General features: G+C 38.4%; 3 protein-coding genes across 8 annotated transcripts; all 3 read left to right on the top strand.

The window, feature by feature from the left end:
- Positions 1-967: 967 nt before the first annotated feature.
- Positions 968-7,175, top strand: LOC103928818 (VIN3-like protein 2). 4 transcript variants are annotated; one of them, XM_009337911.3, is made up of 5 exons: positions 968-1,229; positions 1,372-1,453; positions 2,585-3,266; positions 5,127-5,446; positions 5,810-7,175. In XM_009337911.3, exons 2-5 carry the CDS (start codon positions 1,432-1,434, stop codon positions 7,003-7,005), a joined length of 2,220 nt encoding a protein of 739 aa, XP_009336186.2. In that variant the 5' UTR covers positions 968-1,229; positions 1,372-1,431; the 3' UTR covers positions 7,006-7,175. The 4 variants fall into 4 exon arrangements, with proteins under 4 accessions (XP_009336186.2, XP_009336190.2, XP_009336188.2 ...); XM_009337915.3 differs by lacking the exon at positions 968-1,229 and adding an exon at positions 1,798-1,865 and having other exon boundaries at positions 1,407-1,453; XM_009337913.3 differs by lacking the exon at positions 968-1,229 and adding an exon at positions 1,798-1,878 and having other exon boundaries at positions 1,436-1,453.
- Positions 7,176-8,224: 1,049 nt separating this feature from the next.
- On the top strand, positions 8,225-12,499 carry LOC103928817 (pentatricopeptide repeat-containing protein At5g66520). Of its 3 annotated transcripts, none has more exons than XR_001951462.2 (3): positions 8,225-8,549; positions 10,172-12,009; positions 12,158-12,499. XR_001951462.2 is itself a non-coding variant. In XM_018642907.2 (3 exons), exon 2 carries the CDS (start codon positions 10,298-10,300, stop codon positions 11,888-11,890), a length of 1,593 nt encoding a protein of 530 aa, XP_018498423.2. In that variant the 5' UTR covers positions 8,225-8,549; positions 10,172-10,297; the 3' UTR covers positions 11,891-11,929; positions 12,158-12,499. The 3 variants fall into 3 exon arrangements, 2 of the variants coding, with proteins under 2 accessions (XP_018498423.2, XP_048433032.1); XM_018642907.2 differs by having other exon boundaries at positions 10,172-11,929; XM_048577075.1 differs by lacking the exon at positions 12,158-12,499 and having other exon boundaries at positions 10,178-12,118.
- A 22-nt stretch (positions 12,500-12,521) lies between these two features.
- On the top strand, positions 12,522-13,794 carry LOC103928816 (ribulose bisphosphate carboxylase small subunit, chloroplastic 3). Its single transcript, XM_048577076.1, has 3 exons — positions 12,522-12,722; positions 12,802-12,933; positions 13,353-13,794. The coding sequence occupies exons 1-3, from the start codon at positions 12,576-12,578 to the stop codon at positions 13,620-13,622; spliced, it is 549 nt and encodes a 182-aa protein (XP_048433033.1). The 5' UTR covers positions 12,522-12,575; the 3' UTR covers positions 13,623-13,794.
- Positions 13,795-25,066: the final 11,272 nt, after the last annotated feature.

The raw sequence follows: 25,066 nt of genomic DNA on the forward strand, positions 1-25,066 counted from the left end.
TTGTTTTGTCTTCCTTTCGTATTTGCTTTTGTCATCTTTTTCTTTTTTATTGGACCAATTTATCATATTGGCTTATCATGAACAGTTTCAAATATATTGTTATGTTTTTTGTAATTGGATGTTGCTATTTAATGATGGAATTAGTATCTACTAAAATTTATAGCGCATCAATTGGATGAATATAATTTTTTTTAATTTTTTTTTTACGAAGATAGATATAACCGATAACCGATTGAAAATCCGTTACCCGATGGATTTGGTTATGGATAATCCCCGATGGTTAATTTGCGGTTATGGATATGGTTAATTTTCATGGTTATGGGGATGGATATAATATTTCTGTCCTCAAACCGAACCGTTGCCATCCCTAAAAACTTCTAAATCTTGGTAATTAAATAAGAGACTGGCAAAATTAATTACTTTACCATTTTGGGAACAACTCAAGGGTATAGTAGATATTTGTGAAATATTATAAAATCTCGTCTTCAAAGAAATGACTCATCATCACGAAACAAGAAGTTTGCTTAGTTGAAACCCAAATTAGCAAACAAAAATAACCATGGTTGTGGTGTGGTGTAGTGGTTGATGACGAATTTCAGGCTTGCATTTCACATGACACGTCCTGATTTCAATTTCTACCGTTGGTAAATCACATGATAATGACCAGAAAAATACTAAATTACCTCTATGAGTCTTCGTGATCTCAAAGAATGGACTGCTGTGGCTAGTCACCAATTAAACCCTTTTTTTTTTTTTAAAACATTGGTGAACAAAATGTCTCGATTAAACCTAATAATTGACTTCATCTTTAGACTTATATCTAATTATCTAAAAGAAAAATGAATTTCTTCATAAAGAAAAGGAAATGAAGCAAAGCAAAGTCATGCTAGAGCGAGTGATAGGTGAAAATGATGATGACATGCAGCCGCTTTTGCGCTTGTCGTAGCCTCAATTCATGGCCATCTCCTCTCTACTCTCTCTCTCTCTCTCTCTCTCTCATAAATTGGTTTGATACTCTTTTCTCCTTTCTCTCTCTCTCTCACTAAGCTCTGTCTCTCTCTAAGAAGAGGAGGAGGAGGAACCAGCAGCAGCAGATGAGTCTTCCTGGAATCTCCTTCCACTACATCTTCGGGTCCTGAAAGAAAAAAAGTAGAGAGAGAGAGAGAGAGAAAGAGAGGTGATGCATTCGTAGGCTGTGCGGCAGAATTTCAAGCGTCTTTTTCTGGGTGGTGGTTATTCTATTCCCTCTCATTCTCTCTCTTAATCATCTCCTTCCTTCTTTCTTTTTTTGAGTTTTGTTTATTTTTCTTTTCTTTTACTATTTCTGTTCATATATGGTGTGTCCTATTTCCTTTTTCTTCTGATTTGCAGCTTCACAAAAGTTGGGCTCTTTGGAGGTAATGTGGAGGCTCAACTGCTTCTTCAATAGCTATGGCCACGGATTCTTCTCACGGTGCCTTTTTTGTTATTTTTAATCTCCATTTTTGCTTTTTATGCTCAAATTATATCTGGGTTTTGATTCATCATGGTCTGTGGATATCTGGATTTGATATTTTGTTGATTGGGGAATCAAAGTTGAATCCTTTGCTGGATTTGGAATATGCATGTTGTATTCAGATTGCAGGATGGGTTTTTTATGTAAAAAAAAAATTATTTGGGAATTCATTGTTCTTTTTGTTTGTGATTTGAGCTTCTGGGTTTTGATGGGTATGGAATCTGTGGGTAAATATCGACAGTAATTGCTTCTGTTATATTATTTTGTATGATTAACTTTTGCTTAGTGCTTACTGTTTCCAGATTGATGTTTGATTTTTGATCATCTTCTGACTGATGATTTTCGGCATTTCAGAGTTAAATTGCAAAGGGTAGATTTCTGAGGTTGTTCAGCTATGTTTTGCTTTAATCTGATGAAATAATTCAGTGGGGTCTTTTTCTCTTTATGTTATTGTTTCTTAGAGGAGAAGTGAGCTGGGATTTCCTTTTTACTGGGGTATGCTACCTTATCAAATACTCATGTGAAAGCTCTTTAGAAGATGCAGAGCCAGGGGCATTCCAAAGTCAACTGAATATTGTGTTTAGTTTAAGGATTCGTGTGGGCTTGATGCATCGTACCCAATTATGCGTGCCAGTCCCATCCAATTCTTATTCTATTTGGTGTAGTTGAGCTGTCTTTGTAAATGAAAGTCAACTCTCTTTCTCTATTGATTTTGGTAGTGCTAGTAGTATGTTTTAGCTTATTACTGAGTTTATTCTGTGGCATAAATCAAAATTAGAACTGTGATTCTTAATGGGTCTCTGAAGTGGCAGGCAATGGAGATTTGTGCTACTGGTCAAATCCTATCATGTTTCTTGTTCCTATATGTGGAGAATTGAGACGTTAATCGTATGGATTATGGATTCAAATAGATGGTCCTAATTGTGAAAAGATGTAACTAAGGAATTTTGATAAATTTTCCCATCATCTCTCTTTAAATATCTGTCCCCTTCTCTTAGGAATTTTTCAGAGATCTATGTTTTTTCTTTCATCTGTTCAACTATTCTACTTTCTATAAACTGATATACGTCCCTTTCTCCTTGGCTTTAGGACTTGCACTTGATCATTCGAACAGCAGCAAGTTAAGTATGGATAAAAGGAGAGAGCTTGTCTATGAAGTATCAAAGTGGCCACGTGGTGCCTCTGAAGTGTTACAGTCATGGAGCCGTCAGGAGATTTTACAGATCCTATGTGCAGAAATGGGAAAAGAAAGGAAATATACTGGCTTGACAAAAGTGAAAATAATAGAGCACCTTCTGAAAGTTGTGTCTGAAAAGAAAGCAGGGGGAGGTGAGGATGCAACAGACCTTAAACCACAGTCATCTAATGCCACTGGCCAAAGAACTACTAAAAGGCAGAGGAAAACGGAGAATCCATCTCGGCTACATGTTCCGGAGAATCGTATTTCTAAAAACATTAGTGGGAGTGACCTAGCCAATAATAATACATTTTGCAAAAACTCAGCTTGCAGAGCTACCTTAAATCCGGAAGACGCATTTTGCAAAAGATGTTCGTGTTGCATCTGTTACAAGTTTGATGACAACAAGGACCCGAGCCTTTGGTTAGTTTGCAGCTCTGAGCCGCCGTTCGAGGGTAATTCATGTGGCATGTCATGCCACCTTGAGTGTGCTTTAAAGCGTGAAAGTTCTGGTATTGGAAAAGAGAGAGGACGTAGGGGACTTGATGGGAGCTTTTGTTGTATATCTTGTGGCAAAGTGAATGATCTGCTCGGGTAAACTTTCCTACCTATTAACTATTTTTTATATCATTTTTCTTTCATAATTTTTAGATTTTTATAGACAAATGTTTATAGTTGTGATGAATTTCACATTTCTATTTAAAGTTTATCCTAAGTCCTCCACTAAGGAAATAAAAATTTTGCAACATGTTAAGTTATTGGTGGGGAATTTTAATTCATTGCGGTATCTTAGAAATACTGGTTAGTTATATTGTACATTGGCCTTATTTTTGCTATAGTGGTTCTACGAGTGTAACATAATTTACACGACCATTCACACTTGGAAGGAAATATTTTGTTTATTATTGTGTAATATGAGCGATATCACCATCTTGTATTAATTTATAGAATATTGCTCTAAGAACTTCCTCCCTTCTTTAAAAACTGATGTAGGATTTTAAGCATGTCCTTTAACAATTTATGAGTTTTTTACAATTGTTTACAGTGCAGCATTGAGTTTATCTGATATGACCATTTATTATTTTGAGTTATTCTTGCTTTTAAGGGGGCGCATGAACTCTTTTAAAAGTGGGCTTTTTTTCATCTCATCTAATGCTTTGGCAGATAGATCTAATAAAAATCAGTCTCCCTCTTTTTGGTCCTTCCATTGCAAAGAATCACCTAAACAACAAATGGTGGGATGGATTTTCCTGGGGTGCTTTTGCCTTTCCTCCAAAGCTCTACTAAACTTTCTTCAGAGTATATGAAGCGTGCTAAATATCGTAGTATATCAATGTGTTGAAAATCATAATCCTAACGCCTTATACAGAAGCTTTCTGCATGCCCTCAGTTTAATGTCAAGGATTAACCATTTCTGGTGAAACTTGTAAATTGTTGTGAAACTTTCCTTACACCTACGAATCATCGAGTTGACGAGTTCTGTTGACTTGTCTTTAGATTCTATGAACACAGATTTGGAGTGGGTAGTGTGGTGGCAGTACCCTGTTTGTTGGGTCAATAACCTTCAGTTGAAACTGCTACAGTTCTGGTTTCATGACATGGTAACTTGCAGACCTTGATTGTATTATAAAAAAAGAGAATGTTTAGTGCTTTTGAAAATGTGGTTTGGAGATCTTTGCAGCTAAAGCCACGTGGTAGATGCAAATACATATATATCGAAGGGCAAGCATGTAAATGTATAATTCACACGAACATGCAGGTGTTTGTGTGTTGTTTCAATTGCCTGAAAGCTAGGAGTTCTGTCTAGTGCTTTTGAAAATGTGGTTTTGGAGATCTTTGCTGCTAAAGTCACATGGTAGATACATATACATATACATACATATACATATACATACATATACATATACATATACATATACATATACATATACATATACATACATACACACACACACACACACACACACACACACATATATATATATATATATATTGAAAGGCAAGCATGTAAATGTATGTATGGTAAAAATGGGTGTGTGGATGGCACCGCCCTATTTCTATTGCCTGAAGGTTCGGAGTTCTGTCCTCATCGGTTTTGTGTAGAGTTGATACTGTTTCTATTTGTCAAAAACTTGCTCTCTCTCTCTCTCTCTCTCTCTCTCTCTCTCTCTCTCTCTCTCTCTCTCTCTCACTCTTCGTGGTAAATAAAGTGAGTTAGATTGTGATTGTTTGTTGACAAGTGACGCAATTGAAGACATCATGAATGGTTCACTAATACATTTCTTTCATGTTTTTAATGCAATTAAATGGTTCTTAGTTCTTTTCTGAGTGAACGTTTATGATGAAATACTTCAAGCACATAATTAATACTAATTTTTTGTACTGGTTACCTTAGATGTTACTTTTTCCTCATATACAGCAATCTGATTGGCCTATGTTCTTACATGTATTTAGATCCTGGCGGAAACAGCTAGTAATAGCAAAGGATACCAGACGGGTAGACATACTGTGCTATCGTATTTCCTTGAGTCATAAGCTTCTCAAGGGGACTGCAAAGTATCAAAAGCTTCATGAGATTGTGGATGAGGCTATGAAGAAGCTGCAAGATGAAGTGGGTCTGCTAACTGGCTTACCATTAAAGATGGGTCGGGGTATTGTTAACAGGCTTTCTTCTGGACCAGAGATTCAGAAACTTTGTGCATTTGCTGTGGAGTCAATGGATTCGGTGCTTCAGAAAGCAACATTGCCTCCATTGGCCAAGCCTAATGTACAAGGTAATCTATTTACCAGTAACTGTCACACCCTAACCACAATCACTGGCTTTACATGCACACGAAAACTCTGTAAATAGCTGCAATTTTCGCGCCATAACCACAATCATTGAATTTACTTGCATTCGACAAATTTTCTAATGATAATGTATATACAGTGATGTAGTTGCGATAATCTCTTCATTCATTTGATTCTGAGTTTCTGGTTTTTTTTCTTTCCTCACCACTTCCTAATCGAATCACAGAATAACATTGAGGTTATTGGAGAATGGAGATAATGCATTTTTTCTAGTATTTGGCTTATTCAGAGAGTGCAATAAGGAATTTAATGGATGTTTTCTGCTGTACATCTTTTAAACATTTCAGATCCAAGTTTTATTGCTCCAGACATGGTTAGATTTGAGGATGTCCATGCTACATCGCTCACTGTGGTTTTGAGTTCTGAATATCCTCCCTCAGAAATTTTAGTTGGTTACAAATTATGGCACCGGAAGGCTGATGATATGAATTATCCAACAGAACCAACTGCTACACTGTTGTTTGCACCAAAGACGAGATTTGTTGTCACTGGACTAACTCCAGCTACAGAGTACTGTTTCAAAGTGACTTCATTCAATGATTCAAGACATTTGGGCATGTGTGAAGTATGGTCCTCCACAAGTACTGCTGGAGATGAAGTCCCTAATTGTTCAGTAACACAGAGAAGTCAAAGCCCAGTTACCAACTATAGTAGCCTTTCTAATCCTTCTTCAGTGGAAGATGAAACTAATAATATTACCGCTTATGGTGATCAAGCTGATAACCGAGCAGACAATTATATTACTTTCTGCAAGGACACTGATAATACCGTCTTTGCTGATTTATCAAATGATGTTGTCAATGCCAACAGCATGGATAGAGGACCTGCAGCAGATGTTATTTCGATGCTGGATGAGGAACACACCAATGGGATGGTTGGCTCCATATCTAAATCCGATGTCATTGAACTCGAGCGCAAGCAATCACCAGATTGCCAAATCGTTGAAGACATAAGCACTGATAACGGGTCAAATTCCCCTGCTCGAACTGGAATGGAATGTGTCCCATTTGTTGGTAGCTCAGAGGCTGGCTTACCCATCACTCCTTGCAAAATCGACTTACTTAAAGATGGGCTAGGAAGGAATGTAAGATCAAATTCCAGTAGCAAGGATTTAAAAAATGGTACTGGGAAAGGAGAGGAACCCCAAGATGGCAGCACATCAAAAAAGAGAAGTGCGGAAAGGAAAGGCGAGGAGTGTGTGACAAACAATGATTCAGATAGGGATTTTGAGTATTACGTGAAGATTATCAGATGGTTAGAGTGCGAGGGGCATATCGAGCAGAACTTCCGGCAGAAATTCCTGACCTGGTACAGCTTGAGAGCTACCCCTCAGGAGGTAAGGATTGTGAAAGTGTTTGTAGATACCTTTATCGAAGATCCTGCATCGCTTGCAGGGCAACTTGTTGACACCTTCTCAGAAAGTATTTCAAGCAAGAAATCGTGTGTTGTGCCAAACGGGTTCTGCATGAAGCTTTGGCACTAAGTTTCTTAAGAGTTGGGAACTCAAGGGTATCTGCAAGCAGTAATGCTTGTGGATCTCCTCTGCCCCTATCATTTGTTATTTATGTCGTATCACAATTCTAGTACCATTTTATGATGTAAAATTTGAAAATTCATCAATTCTAGATCAATGTGAACGTGTTTTTTCGGTGATGGTCATATTGTCAAGTGTTGTTACTAACTTATGCGATATTTGAGTGACAGTTTTTTTTCTATTATTTTAGGGTCTCCTCGGAGAAAAGCTTTAGTCAGATTTCCTAACCATGCCCCATATCCACTTGAAGCCCAGTGACATGGTACTCAAATGTCCTTGGCTTGTGTAGGTTTACGAATTTCTCATGCTTAAGTTAGAATTTTAACCTAAATTAAGATTTTTTGGGACTTGCTTGTGTACTTTTTTGGGGTCTGTATAGTAGTGAAAGCTCATTTCCGTAGTTCGACATCTCACGTTCTTCGGGTAACCGTGCATGTTGTGTGACATGCATATAGGCACGTTATTTATTATTGACATTTCATTCATATTATTATTACTTCGGTTACATAGTTATTTCATATTTTTTTTCAGCAAAAATTTACGTGGCAAATAAATGAGGATGTGGTATCATCTTATTAAATGACTTAATGAACAAGTGATCAGCCCCAATTTTTCTTGTCTCTTAGACCACGAGAATAACTTGCAAATAAAGACAGCGTGATGATCGTATTCTAAACTCATTATACAATGCTATACAAAAAAAAAGTTAAAATATAATCGTGAAATTGTAATAGATTTGAGATGACACTACCACAATGAATCTGTCTTTTGCAAGTCTCTCACACTTTTCGAATACATTACTAGATTTTCTCCAAGAAAAATACAAATATATAAATTTCGAACTCGCCATTGACAAAAACTATTAGCAACAATTAAAAAACGGAGTTCAATTATGTTGTGCGGAAACTGCCAGTGTGAAACCTTTTTTTTAGGAACATGATTGTATCCAAATCCTCTTTGTGATAATCTCACAGATCACTTCATCAGTCATCTTGTGGTCATAAATTATTTAAAATTTTTTTTTATTTAAAATTGAATACAAACATTACATAGCAAAAACTAACCGCGTAATATTCAATAAATGGTTAAGATGAATGAGAGATATGGAAAGGATCATTATCCAATTTTTTACACCTGTTCCTTCTCTTGACAGTGTCAGGTTTATATGAAGTTTTATAATAAAAATACACAAAAACCCATCAACCACCACGCCTCTGCACCCACCCAACCCAGTGAGCCGCCCACCACCCAGTGGCCGGCAAACCCTCCCTCCTCGACTCCGGCAAAAGCTCATCCTTTGAACCTTCTGCCTCTTCCTCTCACCTTTTCTTATCTACCCAGCGAAAGCAAACCCAACACAAACCCACAACATCTCCATGGCAAAGCTGAGAAAACCGAATTGATTTGTGCCGCCGCCGCCACCGCCGCCTTCAGAGACGACTATCGCTCGCCAACAGAAGCTCAGATTCCCTAATTCCTGTGGTATCAATCAGGTATGGGTTTTGAAGAAATTTCGTTTTACTCAAAAATAGACACACAATAGGACCTTTTTTATATTTATTTTTGTTGAGTGGGTTTTTGAGGAATTTTACTGAGTATCAGACCCGAAAGAAAAGTCGTAATTTTGATGAAAACATTTGATTCCGATCGGGTTAGAGATATCTGGTTATTTGTTAGGTTTTTTGTTCAATCGGGTTTACAAGAACTGACTGAAAAGAAGGAACTGATTATGGCTTTCATAGGACTTTCTCATTCACTTGAAACCCCAGTAAGTATATGTTCTAATACTTTTCGTTCAGTTTGTTTAAATGCTTCTGGGTTTAGGGGCGAGTATTGTTATTGGCACACCAATAACATAATCATTCGCTACTCCATGTATAAATTCTCCCCTATAAAAAAGTACGAGGAGTGAGGAATGACATTTTTGAAGCACCAACAAGGTTCTAAAAGACGTTATGCGCCAGTCGGGCGGCGGGCTAGGGCCTAACGTCTAGGCGGCTAGGCGGATTTAAGTAAATATATTATCTTTCGTATAAATAAGTATCTACTTATACTTAAAATACATGTAATTTCATCATAAACTACAAAATAAAATGACATATATATTATGAAGTATTTAAACATAATGAAAACATGGGGAATGAGGATATAATGTGTGTTCATTTAAGCATGCAACAAGCCTCTTACAATTTTTTGAAAAAGATAAAATGCAAAATGAAAGTTATCTATTTTCTATCTAAGTGAGTTGCGACCTAGGCAGGTGTCTAGGCTGGTCTGGGCGGGCTGGACAGGCTAAGCGGGTGACTAGATGGTCTAGGTGGGCTCCTCAATAGGTCTAGACATCCTTTCTTAATTTTCAAATGCCTAGGCATTAATCGGGGTGGTGGCCAGCCGCTAGCCGCCTAGCGCCTAGGCGGGGATTTTTAGAACAGGAAGCACCAATAACAGCTCCATATAGGGTTTAACATAACAAGACAAATAATGTTAAAAGAATGGGAAGGAAACATAGTGTTGGTGAATGGTGAGGTATGAGGATCAGAAGATGGTATGATGTTTATGATGTTTATGATGTTTATGATGTTTAAGGTTTAGAGAAAAAGATAAGATTAAGAAGGAAAAATAGAGTTGGCGAGGATCAAAAGATTTTATGGTCACTTATCAAACATCAGATTAATTTTTGCAATGGAAATGTAATATTCAATACTTTTTTGTGGTAAATGGCAGGCCGAAGCCAAACAAAAACAACAAAAACTAACACACTACATCCCAAACATGAGCTTTTCCCCTCTTGTCATCATCCAAAATACAAGAAGGATCAACTCTGTGCTTCCTCTTAAACTTTGAACATTAATATTCAATATTTTTAAGTGTTGTATAACAGATGAAACATACTTACATTCACTAAAACTAGTAGTCAGATAATTATTTATAACAACACATAATACTTTGGCCACAATAAGGGGTCAAAATTCTTTCCAACGCCTGGCTTTATTTTTGACACATTAATTACCCCATCCATTCTCTCTCTCGCTCTCTCTTTTTTTTTGTGCCTTTCTTTTGAGCTCAAGATCTATTTATTACTTTGTGGTATACTCAGTATTTGTTTTGTCGACAGTGGCGGATCTTGGATATGATGATGTTTGAGTGTCACACAAATAAGCACTTTCCCACAAAGTCTGATAAATAAAAAAGGGGCTTAAAATGGGAGCTGCTGCTTTGTCAGCTTCAAAGTGTGCTCCAGATGGGCAGCAAAGTCGTTTTAAAACCAGTAACTTGTCCTCCATATCTTCTCCTACTACAAAGATGTTCAAGCTTGGACGAACTTAAGAAAATCCATGCCCATGCAGTCACTACTGGTCTTGCTCGTTTTGCCTACACTGCCAGCAAGCTCTTAGCCTTCTCTGCATTATCAGAACATGGTAATATGCACTATGCCGAGACACTGTTACACCAAATTCCAAGACCCAATGTATTTGATTACAATTCCATGATAATGGGTTTCTTGAAGAGCTCAGAATCTGAAAAGGGTCTCTCCATTTACACCAGAATGAGAAGGATAGGCACAGAGCCAAACGCTCGTACTTTCACCTTTGTAGTTAAAGCATGTCTTGAGGTATCTTTGCTTGGTCAGGTACATGGTCAAATAACGAAGTTTGGGCATGGGTGTGATGTTTATGTTATTAGCTCACTTATTAGGGCCTCATGTCGATGTGAAGCTGTGGAATTTGCTCGTAGAGTGTTTGAGGAAAGTTTGGATAAGAATGTGGTTTGTTGGACTAGTCTTATTAGTGGATATTGTAGTAATGGGCTGGTTCATGAAGCTCGTGATCTGTTTGATGCAATGCCGGATATAAATGATGTTTCTTATAGTGCAATGGTTTCTGGGTATGTTGGGAATGCTTGTTTCAATGAAGCAATTGATTTGTTTCGTCAATTGAAAAGCCATACACAAGTGAGGCTCAATGAGTCTCTTTTGGTTAGCACTCTTAATGCTTGTGCGTCAGTGGGTGCCTTTGAAGAAGGGAAGTGGATTCATTCGTTTTTGGAAGAAAATGGTTTTGAGTATGGACTTGAGCTTGGTACTGCACTAGTAGATTTTTATGCAAAATGTGGATGTATTAAAGACGCACAAGACGTGTTTAGCAGGATGCCTCATAAAGATGTAACTACTTGGAGTGCTATGATCATGGGATTTGCCATCAATGGTGAGAATGATATGGGGCTTGAGCTTTTTGCAGAAATGGAAAAGAAAGGACCTAAACCAAATGCAGTGACATTTGTTGGAGTACTCACTGCATGTAATCACAAAATTCTGGTAAATGAAGCATGGCGGTTGATAGGACGCATGAGTAAAGTTTATGGCATTGCTCTGGGGATTGAGCACTATGGCTGCATGGTTGATCTCTTGGCCCGTGCTGGGAAACTGAATGAAGCAGAGATATTGATAAGAAGTATGGCAATGAAAGCGGACGGTGCTATTTGGGGGTCTTTGTTTAATGGATGTCTGATACATGACCATGTTGACTTAGGGGCGAGGGTGGGGAAGCTTTTGATTGAATTAGAGCCTCAACATAGTGGTAGGTATGTTCTTCTGGCCAACATGTATGCCAAAATGGGCAACTGGGAGGATGTGACGAGGCTAAGGAAAATGATGAGAGATAGGGAAGTAGGTACAATTTCAGCTTGGAGCTTCATTGAGACTGATGGTATTGTCCATAAATTCATGGCAGACGATAAGTCTCATTCCCATTCGAGAAAGATAAACACAAGTTTAAACCAACTCAGCAGGGCACTTGAAAGTTTTTCCATTGCTAGTGACGCATCGTTACTTTAAAGAAACCATTATCTTGGAAATGGAAGGACCAATCCGCAGGCAAGTCGATCCTGTCTTTTCAAAGACGCATCTAGCTACAATCTTGACGTTGTATTTAGCTCAGAGACCTGCCTCCTTTGGTGTGTCTCTAAGTTTTTCTTCTTGGAACAATTCAAAGTTACTTAGCGAGGAAATTCAATTTGAAAACATCGTCCGTAATGGTAGATTACGGAATGATATTGTCCATCATATTCTCTATTGGATCACCATGCCTTGGCTGTTTTGTAGATTTCAACTTGCGTTCGCAGCAAACAAGGGTTGTTGAAATTCCTGTGTTCCCATTCACCTATTTTAAAGTTTTCTCCACATCCATTGAATGAAGGGCAGTTGCAGAAACGAGTCATACATCTTCCTAATATTTAATTCCCACGGTTCCTCTGATGCCTGCAAAACTGGCTGTGAGAGACTTTGTCACCATGCCAAGTGGATTTTGATTGGTCGTGAGATGGTGGAAAAAGCAGGATGCTGATGTGGCTTATAAAACTCTAAAACATCTTGTACCCACCGTTTTTTCAATACCACTCTCACTCTCACTCTTTCTCTCTCTCTCTCTCTCTCTCAACAAACCCAGCATCATCAGCCTTGCAAGCCACCAAAACTGCATCTTTTTGTTCTTCTCTCCTACCGTTGGACATCAAGTTCGAAGATGTCTGCTGCGATCTTTATTGCTCCGGTTGGTGCATCCGGTTATGCTGGCTTGAAAGCCAACCCTCGGAAGCTTTTTCCGGTGAATGATTCTATTGGATGGGCCAAGAAAACGGTCTCCAATGGATCAAGAACTCTCTGCATGAAGGTAAGGGAATCTGACAAGTTATATCCCAACTCCCAAGTACCCAAGATTCTCATCCTCGGTTTGGTTCTTAATTTTACAGGTGTGGAATCCAATCAACAACAAGAAGTTTGAGACCCTCTCGTACCTACCACCACTCTCTGATGATTCTATTGCCAAGGAGATTGACTACATGCTCAAGAAGGGATGGATCCCTTGCCTCGAATTCGATGAGGTTAGTTGATTTACTAAGTTTAGATGCTCTTCTTTGTTCTTAACAAACAAATAAATCGGATTTTAACTTCTCTTCTGTGCATTAAACTATGTACTATAACTTGCATCTCTACCTCCATGGCGTATGATTTTAGTACAACTGTTATTTGACAAAATTAAGTAATTGAATAGTTTTATCGGGTTGCTGTGTAATATGAATGACACTAACACCAGATTGGACTATTTAATCCAATCCAGCATCATATCCGACGCGCTAAATATGCGCTGTATTTCGACTAATATGATCAGTCATGTTTGAACTATACATTTGACTAGCAAGGTTAACTTCTCGATGATAATCCTGGGTAGATCGCTAATTAAGCAATAAACTTTTGGGGTTTATCTCATAACGTTAACATTTGATTTTTGCAAATATGGAAGGTTGGGTATGTTTACAGGGAGAATAGCCAGATGCCAGGGTATTATGATGGGAGATACTGGACATTGTGGAAGCTGCCCATGTTTGGTTGTACTGATCCGTCGCTAGTTCTCAATGAAATCCAGCAGTGCAAAACAGAATACCCGAATGCTTATATTCGCTGCATGGCATTCGACAACGTCAACCAGGGTCAGTGCATGGCCTTTATCATTCAGAAGCCAACAGCTACCGCCGCCGCCGCCGCCACCACCACCACCACCGCCGATGCTTAATGGCAAGATTCGTCTATAGAAGTTTGGAGAAAATCGACTTTTCATCTTCACATCGTTGGTGTTTTCCTCTGTAATTTCTGTGGTATGTATGCATAAGGAAGGTTATGGTTTATGCTGCTCCCTGTTTTGGGAAGATAATTAGTAACTGAGTTAAAATAAACACCTTTTCTTATCTGGTTTGTCTGTAATCTACATCAGCAGCCCATGGTTTTGAATGAAGATCCTCTCCGGATCTTGTGAGTTAAAGTAAACAGCCTTTCTTATCTGGTTTGTATGTAATCTACATCAGCAGCCCATGGTTTTGAATGAGGATCCTCTCCGGATCCTGTTTGTGAGTTAAAATAAACAGCCTTTCTTATCTGGTTTGTATGTAATCTACATCGGGAGCCCATGGTTTTGAATGAAGATCCTCTCTGGAACCTCTTTGTGAGGATCTTAAGGATCTTTAAATCATATTCGTTACATCGTATGATTAAAAATCATTTTAAATACTTTTATTTAAAATTAAATATGAATACTACTTGAAGATAATTGACCGCACGATGTACTAAAAATATACATGATTTGAGAATTTTCAAGATCTTTTATTTAAAATTAAATATGAATAGTACGTGAAGATATTTGACCGCATGATGTACGATGAATATACTAAATGTGCGGATTTTCAAGATTTTCACAAAGAGGGTTTGGAGAGGATCCTCATTTCATGGTTTTTAGCTTTTCTTAGTTTTGGTGGGACCAAGGGATTAGAATTCCCACTAATTTGGTTATATTTTCATTTTTTATTTGAATGAACAACTATCATTCATGAGATAATTTATAACATATAAATAAAAACTTCTAAGAAAATCTTCAAAAGGACCATCAAATCCGAAGTAGAGATATGATTGTGCATATTTGATATAAAAAATCCTTCTAGTTGAAGTGTTATTTGCTGACTGGATTTGAAGCCTTTGTGTTTAGGAGTCAAATTTGACATCAATGTTAAATTTATTTTTAATTAGTTTAATGGTGGGTCTCTTATTTCACTAACATTTCAACCAATAAAATTTTGGAAAATTACACAGGGTATACTTTTAATACTTAATGGTATATGGAGACAACACTCTTTTAATATTTCAATGAGAAACAAAAATTAATACATGTAAAATATGACATCATTGACTATTTTTTTTAAGTTACAAAAATACTATGATATCCCGGCCCGGGCCCCCACCACATCCCGGGCTAGACTTTGCCATAGCACGATATTGTCCGCTTTGGGCCCCGACCATGCCTTCACTGTTTTGTTTCTGGGAACTCACACGAGAACTTTCTAGTGGGTCACCCATCTTGGGATTGCTCTTACGCGAACTCGCTTAACTTCGGAGTTCCGATGGAACCCGAAGCTAGTGAGCTCCTAAAAAGCCTTATGTTAGGTAGAGATGAGAATATACATATAAGGCTTACAAGATCCACTTCCCTGGGCGATGTGTGATGTTACAATCCACCCCGGCATACTTTCGGCCATGGATTGGCTCTGATACCAAATTATCACATCCCGGGCTCAACTCCGCCATAGCACGATATTGTCCGCTTTAGGCCCCGACCACGCCCTCACGATTTTGTTTCTGGGAACTCACATGAGAACTTCCTAGTGGGTCACCCATCCTAGGATTGCTCTCACGCGAACTCGCTTAACTTCGGAGTTCCGATGGAAACCGAAGCCAGTGAGCTCACAAAAGGTCTCGTGCTAGGTAGAGATGAGAATATACATATAAGGCTTACATGATCCACTCCCTTGGACGATATGAGATGTTAAAAATACCCTCTATTAACATAGGTGTTAATATCACAATCATTTAGATTCTAACCTACATTTTCTACCCAAACCCAAAAGCCAATAACTCACAAAACAACATAAACATTCATCAAACACCATGCTCACACATCCATACTCCTTTCCATCTGTACATAAACATTCCTCATAGGTGATTGGGCTTATGAGATTTGGGGATTTTTGATTAACTAATGGGTATATAAAAAGGAAGGGTTCTTTTGATTATTTTTTTATAATTTTTTATATGAACAATGTTTAGATAATGCATTCCTGACTGTGCCTCAGCATATAGTAATCAACATTTCAAAGTGTTGCTAAACATTGAAAAACACGACATGTGATTTTCAAAAGCTTATATAAAGTCATCAATAAGAACTTAGCTATTATGTGAATGCCAAGTTAAATTATTCCAGGATTGGGACTGTGTTCAAGAGAGCAATACTCAAACAAAATAAAAAGAAGAGGAAATAATGGAATACAAAGGTATAAGAAGATAAATATGAGTCTGGCCATGCTTGAGTCTCCCTTTGTTTGGCTTGCTGTTGCAACAACTCTTCTCTAACCCTTTTTATCCTCATTTCTCTTCCGAGTCTTTCTTGCTTTTTGTCCTGATATAGCATTAATCATTTGTGCCTTGATGAGCTAATTTGGGCAATTCTAGGTATGACAAAATGATTAATTTTGTTTAATCATTAATCAGAGTGAATTGGCTTAAATTGGGGGTTTTTGAGATTTGGGAGTTTTGATCGATTTGTGAGTGCCGTTTTGGTGGCCAGCTCTTTATTACTCATTTCTTTCTCTTTTCTTGGCCCATGTAGCTGATTGGCATGTTACGATTTTGAATGTTGTTAGTTGTTGGTTGTTAATAGTGATTTTTTATTTTTATTTTTTATTTTCACTATTCAAATCTAGCTTCAAAGTTCAGCCCACCTCAGTTTTGGATTGTGGGTTTATGCTTGGGCTGAGTAGACTTGTAGTTACTTAGAATGAAATGGTCATACAATCTCTGAGCATTCGGCCTATGACTGCACAATTAGTTTGTGAGGATAGTTGAAGTAATCAACTAAATTGAATGTAAGTATATGTATTTACAAATTGGTTGTACTAAAAAGCATAATACCAAAATTGCTTCTGCATATGTTTGAACTGATTCTGCAAAAATGGTCGATGACGGGTTGAACTGAGTCTGCAAAAATGGTCGAGGACGGGTCGAACTAATTCTGCAAAAATGGTTGAAGGCGAGTAAACTGATTCTGCAAAAATAGTCGAGGATGGGTTGAAATGATTATGCAAAAATGGTCCAGGACTGATTAAATTGATGCTGCAATAATGGTCGAGAATGGGTTGAACTGATTCTGCAAAAATGGTCGGAGACGGGTTGAACTGATTATGCAAAAATGGTCGTGGACTAATTGAACTGATTATAGAAGTAAAGGATACAAATTGATTCTACATATAGTTTCAAAACTTATTCTGCAGAAATAGTCGATGATGAGTTGAGTTTATGATACATTGATTTTGTTGGAGTTGTGAGGGTTAAGTTCTCTTAATAGCCCTAGAGCCTTAAAGGTATGGCTGATACTTTAAAACATTGTTTCCATGTTTTGGAGCTGGGCTTTAGTTGTTTTTATATTTTTGTCTCTCATTGGAATGTTTAAAAACTAGTGGAGTTCCTTAAAATATAATGAAAGTTTTTGTCTCTCTATATAAAGCTCCCAAAAATTTTGTTTCAACAATTTTTTTTAATAAATACAACCATTTAAAGCTCTACATAAATTAAAAAAAAATGATAATATTTGACAACTCGGTTAGAGAAACATAAAATTTGACATAAGACTTCGGATTGTCACATCAACCATCAATTGTAATTTGACTCTAATAATTTGACATTTCCATTGGTGATGGTCTAATAATAAGTGATAGATTGCTTTGGTAGAGACGTTTTTATCTTCATCCCACTATGTCTCGAGTCCAAAAGCTCCTTGCTCCCTTTACTATAGATTAGAAATGTATGGGAAAAAATGAAATCAAGATGCCACTATAACATATTTTTCTGCTATGATAGATTGCTTTGGTAGAGATGTTTTTCTCTTCATCCCATTATAGACATGTAAATTTCGTTGCATACAAATGTTGCATCACAAAGCTCTACGTGGCATATGACTCATCACAAATGGACAAGCCATCAATGACATGTGATACAAATCAAGCAAAGGAAGTGTAAAACATTCCTAAAATTCGGCAAAATGGAGAAAATCCACCTTAAAATCGGCAAGGGGCCCAAAATCTCTCAAAACTGGAAGAAAGCCGAATCATCTTAACAAAATAAGCAAGAATTGAATATTGCTCACAAATAGGTAACAAGGCCTATAAATTTCGCCCAATATGAGGAAGGTGGCTGAAATTAAGACACAAAACATGCCTAAATTCTCCCATGGATGAATCAAGACACAAATCAAGGCCAAATCCATCCAAAGGCATGGCTTTGGAAGTCTATAAATACAAGGATCCAAGACACACATTGAGGATTGAAAAATTACACATTGAGAAGAACCTCTAGACAAATCTTTGAAGACTAATTTGCTGCCAAAGCTCTCTTTGAAGAACGTACAACCAAAGCCGAAGCTTTCTGTCGACCAAAGCCGAAGCACTCCTTGAAGAATCAACAAGCACCTATGCCAATTCCTTCAAGACTTAGTTGCAAGCTCAAAACTTGTAACGATGTTTGATTCAAGATCAAGTCGCCAAGACCCTTGAATCAACAAAATCCCACATCAACATCACCTTTGCCTCATGTCATATGCAAACCTAGAGGTGAAGACTATCCAAGCATTGTTTCAAGCTCAAAACTTGAAACAATCGTTCAACCGTTCGTCCAAGATCAAGTCATCACAACCCTTGAATCAACAACCTACGCATCTACATCAAATTTGAAGTTTGAATCAGAGGAAAATTGTAAACAGAGATTGTAACCTAGAAATTCATATCAATACAAATCTACTTTGTACATGTGTTCTCGTTTCATTCAATACAAAATTTTCGTGTTTACAAATTTGGCACGCTTAGTAGGACCTCTCTGCCTCTCATCTCTGTCTTCAAACCCACAAGAAACATACATGGCATCAAGAAAGGATCAAGCTGTTCTTGTAACCAACGCTAAGAACAAGAACATCCCTGTTGCAAGTGATGGCACTTTGGGCGTCATAACCTAAAGCAAGGCAAAAACTTTCTCTACCGTGCCTTCCACCCTTACATCAACTCTGCCGAATGAGCAAGAGCACCCGAGGCACAAGCTCGTGATCACGTTGGCCTCGTTATGGGCGTCGGGGGAAGAAAGCCCAAGGAGGTACTCCGAGTCATTGACTTCTGATGTCTACTTAAGCAGCAGCTCGTATCCCGTAGCCATACAAGTCATGACTATTGGTGTAACTTCCATCAAGGAGCAGCTGACTCAAATGAATGAAGCAATTACAAGGCTAACAAAGACCGTGGAGGAAAATGACTTGCAAATTGCCACACTCGTCAATCGACTGGAGGTGCAGCATGACGAAAAAGCTGACCACCAACCAAAGGTTGCCCTACAAAAGAAGGAAACTGACGAAGATGATGAGCCTTCAATAGAAAAAGCTGAGGAGAAGTTGGACCAAGCCTAAGATGACCATCAATGACCCAGTAGAGGTAAAACAGTATGAACATAAGTCTACAGAGGATTTCATGATGAGGTTTATAAGGATAACGATGAGGTGCTAGTTCCCAATCAACCATGCACAACTCATAGTTATTGCCTAGAAGGCTTTAAGGCTACCATTGAGGAAAAGGTTCTATGATGTGCAATTTAATGAACTTCAAGAGTTAGTGATTGCTGCTACTAAGTATGAGAAGTTGTTGACCGAGGAGCAGCAAGTGAAACACTCATCTAAGGTGCCTCATTTCTACAAAAACAAAGCCCCAATACACCAATTAGAGTTTGAGAGTTTAGAACTAGGGGAGAATGACAACAATGTAGGAGAAGGAATTGAGTTGTGTGTAGTAGAGATGACCATTCCTTTCAAACCTTTGATGGTGAAAGGATTGGTTTAGCTTGTCAAGGATCAGAAGGTCGTTATGAATGATGGAGGTTTTGTGCCTGTAAAGCCCCCAAAGTACCAAACTTATTCATTTGATTTGACAAAGGTTGATGACATCTATGAAGAGTTAGAGAGTAATCTTGCCTGACAACACCAAAAAGATGCCCAAACCAGAAGAGCTGAGAGGAAAAAAGTATTGCAAGTTTCACTATACCTTCAACCATTCCATAGCCAATTGTGTCCAGTTCAGGGATTGGATCCAGGACCTTTAGTCAAGGAGAAGCTGGTGTTAGACGATTACCCGACAGAACACAAACGATTGTGATCAAGGGAGTGGTCTTATGCAGTAAGTGCCAATGTGAATGTGAATTGGAGGTGCCAGCATCGGGCGCTATTATTGACCAAAAGTTAGTTAGAAGAAAAGAAATAAAAAAACAAGATGCCAGTATGAGTGTTATTCGGGCAGTAGAGAAGGAAACTTCCAAGAATATGTTCTAAAGTAGGAGGAGATTTTAAACCTAAAAGTTTTTCTGAGGTATTCAAGAACTATGAAGCCTTTGAAAAAGCTGAGGACAAGGAAGCCAAGATACTAAGGTGGATAGAAGTGAAACGTCCCCATCCAAGTTATCATGGTAGTGTAAGACAAGGATGGAAAGAGAGAACTATGAACCCAGTGCCCCCAGTTACTAAGAAAGATTTAGCTTGACTTGGCTGAAAATGGTATGTGGTTGGGAATGATGGAAGACCTGTTAAAGAGAAGGGCATTTATAATCAAGAGGGTTCAAAGGCAGCACAGAGCTCACATAAACTCAATGAAAATCCCCAACATTTCAAAAGCTTCTGGGAACGTTAAGTTTGAAGAGGCCACATAAGGTCGAAGAAAACAACTCTAATGAAGAAGCAAAAAAGAGGTAGAAAGAACTAATAGTAAAATGGAGGGTGAAGGAAATCATGTACCTTAGAATCCTCATCCAGGAAAATATAGAATGTTAAGAAAAGCTTAGGAGAATGTAGTGATGATGCCTATACCAGGTTGGAGACATGAGCTTCTCTGTTTTGGGACCATTTCCCCTGATAGGGGAGTACCTTCACTTATGTTGGAAGATGCACTTTGTGAAGCCCCAAGGTAGTTGCTTAACTTTGATATAGCAGTAGACGAGGAGATGCCCGAGTTGATGTTAACCAATGATGCTCAGGCTTGGATGGACGAGTTTGTGTACTAGATTGGAAGAAAGAAATAAGAGATACCTGGACCCAGCGACTTCCACGTAACCATAACTTATGTTTTATCAGCCATGTTTTGGGCTGAACCAGATCAGCCAGCCATAATGGAGGGTGATTATTTGGCACCAGAACCAATGATGGCACTTGTTAACATTGAAGAAGTTGAGGGAAAAAAAAGATCAAACGTGGTAGACTTGCCCTAGCCTACACGAAAGGAGCCCGATAGGGTATATTCTGACCGAATGGTGTTCAGCAACCCAAGTTTGATCCAAGCCATCCATCTCAAGCCCATATACATGACTGCTCATCTGGATGGAGTTCTCTTGAAGAGGGTGTTAATAGATGGAGGAGCAGCGGTCAATGTGCTCACACTTAAACAAATGAAGAGATTATGTAAAAGTGAATAAGATCTTATTCCCACCGATCTAACAGTTTCTAGTTTCTCTAGAGCCATCACTAGAACCTATGAGATATTGCCATTGAAGGTTGACTTGGGGTCTAAGCAAATCATGATGGCATTCTTTATGGTGGATACATCTCTACTTATGGAGTATTGCTAGACAGAGATTAGATTCACTAAAGTCTGTCTATGCCATCCACTTTACATCAACGAGTTGTTGTCTACCACAAGTCCAAAGTCAAGGAACCATGATTTTGGGAGATTGTGAAGGTCGAGGCACAACCATTTCTCCCCACAGCCAGTGTTGCAGAGGTAAACTTCTACAACCCTAGTATTAGAATCTTGTAGTGTTTAGGAGCTGATAAGAACGGCCGCCCGACTAAGGAGATAGCCCAAAAGCTCTTAGAACAAAGATTGTCTCTCACTAAGGAGGAGTGGGACAAGTCTCACATTGTCCCAGCCCACCAACACCAATGATATCAGAACAAAGGCGAAATGACCAAGTGATTGCAGTCAGGTCCTTAAACAAGAGACTGTTGGTGTATGGGAATGAGAGAAAATAAGTGAAAGAGAGCTCAGTCAAAGAGGAAACAAAATGGGAGAAAAAGGCTTCAAGCACCAAGAATAGAAAAGAAGAAGAGTTTTTTGGAAAAGAGATAGAGGTAGCCATTCACATGGCTAAGTGTATATATGACTTGGAATGGCAAGATGATATGCCTAGAGGTACAAAGTTAGTTGAACTTTTGTGTACAGAACCTGATAAGCCGGCATTAGAAGTACAAGACCTATTGGAAACCATTAATTTGGGAACTAAGGAGGATCCAAGGCTAATAAAACTCAATGGCTTGTTGGAAGCTGAAGATCGGGCAAAGATAGTAAATCTTTTGCATGAATTCAAAGATTGCTTTGTATGGCATTACACAGAAATGCCTGGGTTGGACCCCAGTTTAGTAGAGCATAAAATGCCTATCAAGGAAGGGTACAAACCTGTGAAGCAAGCACCAAGAAGAATGTCGAAGGAAATAGAAGAGAATGTCAAATAAGAGATCGAGAGGTTGGTGAAGGCATGATTTATTAGGCCTGCAAAGTATGTTGAGTGGTTGGCCAACATTGTACCTATATTAAAAGTTGTAACTAATGTCATCCCATGTTATGTTGACTATAGAAACATTAATGAAGCCACGCCTAAAGATGAATACCCCATGCCTTTGGCTGACCTATCTATAGATGCAGTTGCAAAACACAAAGTTCTATCTTTCATGGAAGGGAATGTTGGTTATAATCAAATAAAAATAGCTAAGGAAGATATACATCAGATAGCCTTTAGGTGCCCAGGACATGTAGGACCATATGAGCATGTAGTCATGCCATTTGGGCTCAAAAATGCTGGTGCTACCTATTAGAGAACAATGAATGCCATTTTTCATGATTTGATCTGACATAGTATGAAGGTATACATTGTAGACATTATGGTCAAGTCAAAAACTAAAGAGCTACACTTAGAAGACCTCAGACAAGCCTTAGTGAGGATGAAGACCCATAAGTTGAAAATGAATTCTAAGAAATGTGCTTTTGGAGTAAGATCGGGTAACTTTTTGGGATTCCTTGTTCATCAGAGAGGTGTGGAGATAGACAAAAACAAAGCTTGGGCTATAATAGAGTCACATTCTCTCACCAACAAAGAACAATTACAAAGGCTACTGGGGAAGATCAACTTCTTAAGGAGTTTTATTACTAATTTGGAGGGCAAGATATAACCATTGGCTCCTTTACTAAGACTAAAGAATCAAGAAGAGTTTGAATGGGGCCCACAACACCAAGAGGCTTTTGACACAGTAAAAGCTTATTTGGCCTTTCCACCATTACTTATGCCTCAATAAAGGTGGAAACCTTTAAAGCTCTATATTTCTGCTTTTGAAAAGTCAACAAGAAGCTTTTTGGCTCAGAATAATGAAGCGGGGAAGGAACAAGCAATATATTACCCTAGTATAATCCTTACTAAGGTGGAAACAAGATATACTCCAATTGAGAAGCTATGTTTAGTTTTATATTTCACTGCCTGCAAGTTAAGGCATTACATGTTGCCTTGCCACATCCATATCATTGCCAAGACTGATGTGATCAAGTACATGCTGTCTAAGCCAATGCTAACTGGAAGAATTGGGAAGTGGATTCTAGCACTATCAGAGTTTAGTTTTCAATATGTGCCTTAGAGAGCAATAAAGGGGCAAGCAATTGCAGACTTCTTGACCGAGCACCAAGAATCACATGATGAACTTGTCAACATCCCAGGAACTCTAGAAGTGGCCAGACTTTGGATCTCACCAAGTAAAGATCACTTGGTCAAGGAGGAATGGATCTAGCAAGAGGTCAAGAGAATAATCGGTCCATGGATCACTCCTTGGAGGTTGTATTTTGATGGGTCAAGTACTCAACATGTTGTTGAAGTTGGGATTATCATCATTGATCCCCAAAAGAGTTCACCATTGCTATTCATTGTTGCTAGATTACCAAGATATAACCAACAATTGGGCAGAGTACTAGGCATTGATCATTGGCTTGGAAATCCTGATAGAGTTGGGGGCAACTAAATTTGAGTTATTTGGTGATTCAAAGTTAGTGATTAATCAGTTGAATGATGATTACAAGTGCAGGCACAACACAATGGAAAGTTATTATTTATGAGCTACTCAATTGTTGAGTTATTGGGGTACTGAATTTTCAGTCAGTCATATTCCCAGAGAGGCAAATGTAATTGCTAATGAGATGGCATAGTTGGCTTCTAGAGCACAAATCCAAGAAAGAAGGTTTAAGGTGGATATGGAGGTACAAAGGAGAAATCTCCCTTCTATCTTTGAAAGAAGGTTCAGCCTAGACGTAATGACCAAGGAACCTAAGACAGAAGACTGGAGAACACCCATCATCCAGTACTTGAAAGACCACTATTCTCCCATAAGCAAGCAACTAAGTTTATTATGTAGGACATATTTCTGCTAAGAAAAACTCCAGATGGACTTTTGTTGAAATGCTTAGGCCTAGAAGAATCAATGAGGGTGATGGCTGAAGTGCATGAAGGCATCTGTGGAGCACATCAAGTTGGAACCAAGATGAGAGGTGGTTGATGAGAAGGTATGGCTACTTTCGGCCCGAAATGGAAGAAGATTGTAAAGCTTATGCTAGAGGTTGTGAAGAATGTCAAAGACATGGACCTCTCCAACACATACCTTCAGTACCTTTGAATCTAGTGGTGAAGCCTTGGTCTTTCAGATGGTAGGCACTGAACTTCGTCGGGCAAATTTATCTAGCTTCTAGCAAAGGACACACCTTCATAATTGTGGCAGCTAACTACTTTACCAAGTGGGTGGAAGCTTTAGATGTGAAGACTATCACTTCTTTTGTTGTGAAGAAATTCATTGAGACCAAGATCTTACACAGATATGGAGTGCCCGAGACAATTGTTACAGATTGAGGACCATCTTTTATTTCGAATGAAGTAAAGGAATTTGCAAACAAGTTTAAGATAAAGATGATCCAGTTTAGCCCTTATTATCCCTAATCAAATGGCCAAGCAGAAGCTAGCAATAAGATATTGGTGAATATTATTAAGAGAATGGTGGCAGATAGCCCAGAAAGATGGCATGAGAAGTTGGTAGATACTATATAGGCTTATAGAACTTCAAAGAAAACAGAGATTGGGGCTACCCCTTATGCCTTAACCTTCGGGCAAGATGTTGTACTCCCTATGGAAATCAATGAAAGTTTTGTCAAGCTTCAAAGCCAGTTTGGTCTACACAATGAAGAATACATTCAGGCTATGTGTCAAGGATTAAAGATTTGGATGTAGACCGAATTGAAGCCTTGAACAAAATCCAAGAAGGAAAAAAGGTTGTTGCCCGAGCATACAACAAGAAAGTGAAGTTGAAAACCTTCAAGG

Source organism: the organism of the source record quoted next, unplaced genomic scaffold (genome assembly GCF_019419815.1).
Source record: "Pyrus x bretschneideri cultivar Hongxiangsu unplaced genomic scaffold, Pyrus_bretschneideri_v1 Contig97, whole genome shotgun sequence".
Classification (NCBI taxonomy): Eukaryota; Viridiplantae; Streptophyta; class Magnoliopsida; order Rosales; family Rosaceae; genus Pyrus; species Pyrus x bretschneideri.